Below are 8,397 nucleotides of genomic sequence, written 5' to 3'. Positions count from 1 at the left end.
GATACGCCATTCTTAGTGAAGATGGAGTAATCTGGGGGAGCATGGTATGAAGATACCTAAGACTCAAATAGATTGTATCTGGGGAGCATGTTGTATGACCTATACAACACCCGTTGTTAGCTCTATAAAGGAGGAATGATTAAACATGGATCTTGTGATAAAGGTCCATGTAAAACCTATTGCCTCTTGGAAGTGAAAGACTACACAATTAATTTGCCTCCTGGCAATGACAGAGCAACAACAGCCCCATATGAAAGAAGTACCAGTATCGGAATGAGAAAATCAGATATGTCTGATGACTATAAAGTCTATGTTAGAGAAATTAAAATTAGAGGTTGATCCCACCGCATTTAAATCTCAATCGAGCTTTGAGAAGTGTCTGCTTATCTAAATGATAAGAGACTATGTGAGATGAAATGAAATTGGTGAATCCCCACGATGTTTGGGGCTCATGAGTAATTTCCAATGGAGCCAAGACATTGCTCTAAAGAGTCTACAAGGACAATGTGACTCCAAAGGAAATACGTACAGGTGTAAAACATGACTTAAATCGAAAGGTTTTTGTGTGTTTTACACTGAATAGATTACAATGAGTGTTGGTAGCACATCATGATCTGAGTTACATCAAATGAAAGATATTATGATCTGAGTTACATCAGATGAAAGTAAAGAACACAGGGGCTACTGCCTGAAGAAGTCTTTTATGGACTAAAGCAATCAAACGTTGTTTTGGGTTAAAGAAAATGAGAGGACAATTGTATCCATGCAAAGTTGTAGAATGGGAAATTCATTTCATAATCATGTGCATGTGGATGACACCCTACTTGCTAGTGGTCATGTCAATCTACTGTAGGAGAAGAAAATAAGTTCTTGTTCTCAAAGTTCAAAAGAATGTTCTCGGTAGAGTGTCTCTCGTTATAATTATCGAGATTCACCAAGAAAAGAATAAAAGGGGTATTAGTAATGTTGCATGGACATGCTTAGAAAGGTCTCTAAAGTATGCATGCGAGAAAGCCTACGCATGTTCTTATAGTCAAGTGTAATGGAACTGGAAACTATGGTGTTCCAAAAGTTGATGAGAAAAGATTAAAAACGGATATGGTGCCATATGCTTCAGCTATTGAAGCTCAATATATTACCATGACATAGTTCACGTATCTGGGTTGTTTTGGCAATGTCCAGTCCATATATAGATCACCGGAATGGACTCAAAGATACCGGCCTCATGCTGAAAGAAATAAGTGCTCTCAAAATATTGTGAGTACAAAGACAGGAGTTGTGAAATGTATAGCGAAATCCACAATTCTCGCTAATTTTCACACTTGGAGTTTTGGTGTGGAAAAGCTCCAAAGAATGAAATAATTACCATCAATGCGATGCAAAATATGTTATAGCTTGATATGAGGCTGAGGGACATACAAAATGGTTAAGTATACCTGTACCCGGAGTTAATAATGGTTGACAACAACGATAACCATTTTAAGTTTTTCCCTCCTATGACAATGAGTCAAGTGTTGACGCCAAACACACTGACACAGAGTTATGCGTTGTAAAGGAGAAAGTCCGGAATTATGAAGTATAAAAGCAACAGACAAGTGTTTGCAGATTTGCTTATTAAAGGCTTGCCGCCCAGTGTGTTTGGAGAACACACAGTCGACATGGGTTTTATGGTATAGTCTAAGATTTCCGGACAATAAAAGGGTCCAAGGTTAAAGAAGTTTCAAAACAGAGGAGTGTGTTGTAGGTGTTGATTCTATCGGTAATGAACCGTGATGACGAGACATGCTCTACATGCAAATCTGTGATGGAACGAGTACTTTGAAAAGAGTTATTTCAAAGTATAAAGTTAAAAGTATAATGATGAGATCAAGGGGGAGAATGTTAGGTTGATCTCTTCACCAATGGGCCCAATAGCTCATTGGGCCCTTGACCCACGCCCTGATCGGGGGCGTCCAGCCCAAACAAGGCTGGTGGCCCCCTGTCACGCAGTGCTATAAAGAGGAGGTGGGGACCAGGGGCACTAGGTACGAGGTTTGTCGCCGCCACTGTTCCCCAATCCTAACCCTAATCCGATCCAGAGGGCGGCACTGAAGCGATGGGAAGTGCCACTAGCCACTTCACCCCCATCACCACTCTCTGCCATCACCGGCCACCGGCACCATGGCCGGCACCGCGAGCTCGAAAAGGTAGAACTACTGTTAATCCCTAAGCCTATACGATCCACAGATCTATCACATTGAAGCGCGCAACTGATAAATGAAAAATCTACACTTGTCCAATACAGTACTCTGTTACTGGATCTGGAAGTAAGGACTGACGATTCGCGCTCCTTGTTTCACGATAGCTGACTTTGTGCAACAACTGAACCCAAGATCCCTGGCTAGATGTATCAGACGGGTTATGACTAAAGTACAGAAATGACGGTGTATTCGCAGTCTGGCTGTAGCATCTGCCTCGTGCGGTACCGTTGACCTGCGATCCGCAATTTAGCCGTTGATCTGCTCTTCAAGAAGACACCAGCGTGGTGACTCCCAAGACTGAAGCACCAACTCGAGGAAAGTTCGCAGACCATACGCACCAACTCGAGGAAAGTTCGCAGTGATGAAGACGAGGCCGGCTGCAGAAGGCAAGCGATGGTGCCCGGGAATCGACACCAAGCTCGTCGCCTTCCTGCTCACGGTGCCATCACTCATCGTCTTCCTTGGTGGGCGCAATGGCGAGCAGCCGGCGGTCGAGATCGAGGCGGCCATGCCCGGCAGAGGTAAAACTACCAAACTAGCTTCTGTCCAGTACGGCGTCGTATAAATGCTAGTAGTAACCCAGGCGAGCTGCTGCTTAATTGGTCAGGAGAATTCGTAGTAGTTTTTTTCATTACTACTCCAATAATCACTAATCAGGAGTTCATGACAAATAAAGTTGCCAAAAGTTTTTCGAACTTTCAGCAACTTCAGTGGGTACCTACATCCACATGTGTACGTTTCAGTCAAAATCCTTTCAGTGACACATGGGTTCGGTCCCAAATTCATACACAATTCAATACTTTTTGGAAGTTCCTTAAACGTTGGTAGGATTTAAGACTTTTTTAAGTGAAATGTTAAAGTTGCTTAGTGATTTGTGGCAAAAGTTCGATTGAAACCAATCCATTGTGAGCTGGTTTGTCATCTTACACAGGCCATGTGAAATCTTATTCTAGTAGAATGTTTATGACTTTTTCTAGGGACTATCAGTACTCCCTCCGTCCGGAAATACTTGTCATCAAAATGGATCCATTTTAGTGACAAGTATTTCCGGACGGAGGGAGTATTTAGGAAGGTGTGGCGGAGAGCCATTTTAAGTTTTAGAGTGCACCTGCCAAATTTCACATTGACAAGTGTACATTTACACATATTTAACAATAAAATTAAAAAATGATTTATTTTGTGGGACTTAGGTTTTAGAACAGTGTGTAATTTACTTTATAAATGTGAAACTATATAGCGACAGGTTAGTTGTAATCAACACGGTAAGTAGAAAAAGCCCACTTTAACGCTAACAGTCAACTGAATAGTGCGGTTTTCCGGCTCCTAGCTCAGAGGGAGCTTGAAATATTCAAATACTAGATGATACTCCATGCATTGCTGCAGAAATCGGTTGCAATACATTTCAATGAGATTTAATTGTGTAGAATATAAATATTTATATTAATAACATATGAATTGAAATTTAAAATACATATGACTTATTATATGTATACTTGTAAAATATGTACATATTGAATGGAAGTAGAATCGAAAAATATTTTCTCATGCATAGTTGCATGTAGTGGTGGGTCTTTTTTCATAAAATGGTTGCAATGTCGAGATGATTCTTATCCCATCCTTAATTGTATGGTGAATGGCATGCTTGCTTGTTAAGATAAAAAAGTCAACCTATTAAGTTTCAGAAAATCTTTAAACGACACATATATAAGAATGTATATTGCATGTTTGTAGATTATCATGAGAAATAAGTTTTGATGTGGGCTGCACAAAAGAAAACTATAGATTTTTGTAGTGAACAGTGCATGTACTACAAATACATGCTCTTGTCTATTTTTTCTGTGTAGTGCACATCAAAATGTATTTCATCATGAAACTTTACAAACATGCAATGCAGTTTAGAAATCTCAACTATATCTCTTTTGTGGAAAAAATTATGATGTATAGAATGACATGTTTCAGTCACGCTCACAAAATTTTTTTGTAAGTCTGCCCTTTTCTGCTTGCTTGACGATAATATAGTCGGCCACCGTTGCAGGTCCAGATGTTGCCTCGTTCCTGCAACGGAAGACAGCACCAAATGACAGGCTTCTCGGCGGCCTCTTGGCCGACGGCTTCGACCAAAAATCCTGCCACAGCCGGTACCAATCTGCCGTGTACCGTCGGAACGCCGGCAGACAACCGTCGCAGCACCTCGTCTCCAAACTGCGGAGCCACGAAGCTCTGCAAAGACGGTGCGGCCCCGGCACAGCCGCCTACACCAACGCTCTGGAGCAGCTCAAGTCTGGCAAGAGCGTCGCGTCACCGGAGTGCAGATACATGGTCTCCATCTCGTACCGCGGCCTCGGCAACCGGATCCTCGCGGCGGCGTCGGCGTTCCTGTACGCGCTGCTCACAGACCGCGTCCTCCTCGTCGACCCCAGCCACAAGATAGACGAACTGTTCTGCGAGCCGTTCCCAAACACGACGTGGCTGCTGCCTCCGGGGTTCCCGCTCCTCAACTATCAGAGCTTTTACCTCGAGACGCCGGAGCGGTACGGGAGAATGCGGGAGGACGGAGTGCTCAGAACCGGCGAGACAAACGGCTCCGCCGCTGCCGAGCTGCCGGCGTTCGCGTACATCCACCTCGACTACAACCAGACGGACCACGACAAGCTCTTCTTCTGCGACGATGACCAGAGGGTTCTCCGGGACATCCAGTGGCTGGTGATGAGGACGGACAGCTACATCGTGCCGGGGCTGTTCCTGGTGAAGGCGTTCGAGGAGGAGCTTGACGCTCTGTTCCCGGAGCGTGACGCCGTGTTCCACCACCTCGGGCGGTACCTGTTCCACCCGACCAACCAGGTGTGGGGCCTCATCGCGCGGTACTACCGCGCGCACCTCGCGTCGGCGCGGCGCGTGGTGGGCATCCAGGTGCGAGTCTTCCCCTGGGAGGCGGAGTCGCCGGAGATCCTGGAGCAGATCAAGACGTGCACGCAGAACGAGAGGCTGCTCCCGGCGGTGCTGGACGAGGAGGACGACGACGAGCCGGCGGTGGTAACGGGCGCCCAACAACCGACGGCCGTCCTGGTGACCTCCCTCAAGGCCTGGTACAGCGACAAGATGAAGGAGATGTACTGGGAGCGCGCGACGGCGGACGGCAGGGTTGTGGTGGTGGACCAGCCGAGCCACGAGGAGACCCAGCGGTACGACGTGAGGTCGCACGAGCACAAGGCCTGGGCGGAGGTGTACCTGCTGAGCGTGACGGACATGCTGGTGACCACCGGGCAGTCGACGTTCGGGTACGTGGCGCAGGGGCTCGGCGGGCTAAAGCCATGGGTGCTGCACCATGTCACCAACGGCACGGTGGGGTGGCCGTGTAGCAGGGACGTGTCCATGGAGCCATGCTTCCACGTCCCGCCGCTGTACGACTGCAAGCGGCGGGAGGACGCCGGCCTCATCGTGCCGCATGTGCGCCACTGCGGAGACCTGCCCGCGGGACTGAAGCTAGTCGACCGAAGAGAATGGTAGAAACAAGACAAAAATGACCATATTTCTTTGATGAAAAATTCTGAATGCACATGCGTTGTATCGAGATCCAGCCATAGTGTGTTGTACGAACATTTCTCTGAATGCACAAACAAAGAGATGGTGTATAGAAAACCAGCCATACCCTTGGGCTGGTGGTTACTTTCTGCTGCTGATAATGTTTTTTTTAAGGAACGTCGGCCTTTATTAATTAAGCAACCAAATTACACAAGTTCTCTCGGATACAATCCGGAGCACAAAGGAAAATACAAGGACTCACGGAGTTCAAACTAGATTGAGCTAAAACATGAGCAACAACATTACAGTGCTGACGGACATGCTTGAAAGAAACTGAAGCGAGGGCAGCACACTCCGCCTTGATGTCAGCGACGACAGTGCCCACAACCGATCTATCACAGGCTGAAGAATTCATACGATGAATCAGAGACAAGCAGTCAGATTGAAACACCACCTTGGGAAGGTGCTTCTCCCGGGCCAGCCTGACCGCGCATCAGAGAGCAAGGGCTTCGGCTACCTCCGGCGAAGAAATACCAGTAAAAGGCTCGGACGCAGCAGCCACAAATTGTCCAGAGTGATCAAGAATCACCACACCAGCCGCAGAACGACCCCGAGCAAGATCCACCGCAGCATCAGAGGACACCTGCACAAAATCATGCAGAGGCGGAGACCAAAAGGAGCTAGAAGCAGTGGACTCACGCCTTGGGGCGGGGAGGGGCTTGAACAGATGTTGGAGCACCATCTCAGTGTACGCACGAGCCCTGGCCGCAGTCCTCTTAGGAGGAGGGGCCTCCGGTTCGTTCCGCGCCGAATTACGGGCCTCCCAAATATGCCACAAAGACACCGTCAGGACAGAAATATCCCACTCCGAACAGCTAGAAAGATAGTTGAAAAGCCACTGTCTCGGAGAAGCATAGGAAGAGCGGAACAACTTGATCCCGAATGCCTCCTTGATCTCGTCCCAAACAGCCGGAGCATGCGGACAAAACAGGAGCGCATGCCCCACACTTTCCTGTCTACCACAGAAATAACAGTCTGTTCTAGTCGGGACTTGGTGTCGGAGCAACTGCTCGCCCGAGGGCAGACAATCGTGTGCAAGCCTCCACAGGACAGTTTTCATCTTGTTTGGGGCTTTAACATTCCACAACTTCTTCCACAACTTCTCTTCCGAAGTCCAAGCAGAATGCTGACCTCTACCATTGCCACTTTGCTTGATCATGAACCAGGATGACCTGGCCATGTTGTAGCCTGACCGGACGGTGCACACACCAAACCTTGTAAACGGCCAGCGAGCAAAGTCCGGCCCACCAGCTATGTTAATCGGGATCTGAAGGATCTCATTCGCCACGGCTTCACTGAAAAAAGCCCTCACTGAATCCACGTCCTAGCAGGCATGCTCTGCATTGATCAAACAGTGTACCGTCGCCGAGGCTGGGATTGGAGAGATGGGGCGGAGGAGAGCCGGAGGAGTCGAGGGGATCCAGTGATCTGAAAGAATGCGGGTGCTCTTCCCATCGCCAATGCCCCACTGAACCCCCAGCTTCAACAGCTCCCTGCCATGCAAGATCGCCCGCCAGGTTGTAGAAGCCGACCGAGGCGCCCGTGCTTCCCAAAAGTTGCTAAACTGGAAGTACCTTCCTTTCAAAACCCGGGCACACAAAGAGTCAGGATTGGTCAGAAGCCGCCAGCCCTGTTTCGCCAACATTGCCTCGTTGAAAAGGCCCATATCGCGAAAGCCCATGCCACCCAAAGACTTCGGCGTTGAGAGCCAATCCCAAGACCGCCAGTGAAGTTTCTTTTTGCCATCTTCCCTTCCCCACCACTGATCCGCCACCATCTGACAAAATCTCTCACAAATCGCCATCGGCAGCCTGAAGCAACTCGAAATGAAAGTGGGGATGGCCTGAGTCTTGGACTTGAGCAGGGTTTCTGTCCCAGCCCGAGCAGTAGGCCGGTCCGACCACCCATGGATATTCTGCCACGCTCTATCAGTGAGAAACTTGAAAGTGCAGGTGGGGGAACGTCCAACATCCGTGGGCATACCCAGATAAGAACCATGGGACGTCTCATTGAATATACCCAGCTGATTCTTAACACTGTTCTTGACATGATCAGGGCAGTGGTTGCCAAAGAACACCGAGGACTTATCCTTGTTAATAGCTTGGCCCGAACCGGCACAATAGGAATTGAGGGTAGCCTCCAAAGAGCACACACTCTGAGAATCACTCTTAGCAAAGAAGATGCTATCATCTGCAAATAGGAGATGTGAGATAGATGGGCCATGACGCCCGTTTCAAATCCCATGTAGCTCGCCACGGTTCTCCTTCTGAAGTAGCAGACCAGACAAACCTTCAGTGCACAAGAGGAAAAGGTATGGGCTGATTGGATCCCCCTGACGAATGCCACGAGAAGGCACCACCGGGGTTGTAAGCTCCCCATTAACCCTGACAGCATATCTAACATTAGTGACACATCTCATTATCGCTGTAATCCATGATGGAGCGAATCCAAGCCTGCTCAGACAGCCATGGAGATAGCTCCACTCCACCCGATCGTACGCTTTCATCGTGTCTATCTTGAGAGCAAAGAAGGGCTTCTTCACCCGTTGCCTTCTGATCGTATGCAGACACTCATA

General features: G+C 48.1%; 1 protein-coding gene across 1 annotated transcript; it reads left to right on the top strand.

Annotated features, from left to right (window-relative positions):
* The first annotated feature begins 2,601 nt into the window (after nt 1–2,601).
* LOC123157707 (galactoside 2-alpha-L-fucosyltransferase-like) lies at nt 2,602–5,879 on the top strand. The gene is made up of 2 exons (XM_044575940.1): nt 2,602–2,761; nt 4,276–5,879. The coding sequence occupies exons 1-2, from the start codon at nt 2,602–2,604 to the stop codon at nt 5,745–5,747; spliced, it is 1,632 nt and encodes a 543-aa protein (XP_044431875.1). The 3' UTR covers nt 5,748–5,879.
* The last annotated feature ends 2,518 nt before the right edge of the window (nt 5,880–8,397 follow it).

The sequence above is a fragment of the Triticum aestivum genome, chromosome 7B, assembly GCF_018294505.1.
Source record: "Triticum aestivum cultivar Chinese Spring chromosome 7B, IWGSC CS RefSeq v2.1, whole genome shotgun sequence".
Taxonomy (NCBI): domain Eukaryota; kingdom Viridiplantae; phylum Streptophyta; class Magnoliopsida; order Poales; family Poaceae; genus Triticum; species Triticum aestivum.
The sequence above is the reverse complement of the archived record's forward strand: the minus strand, read 5'-3'. Positions and strand labels throughout refer to the sequence as shown.

What these genes read in the sequence shown, in the direction of transcription:
- LOC123157707 (XM_044575940.1), top strand. Translation starts at nt 2,602, where the DNA reads ATGAAGACGAGGCCGGCTGCAGAAGGCAAGCGATGGTGCCCGGGAATC. An exon ending in GGCGGCCATGCCCGGCAGAG is followed by an intron (nt 2,762 to 4,275) that starts GTAAAACTACCA and finishes CCACCGTTGCAG; the next exon opens with GTCCAGATGTTGCCTCGTTC.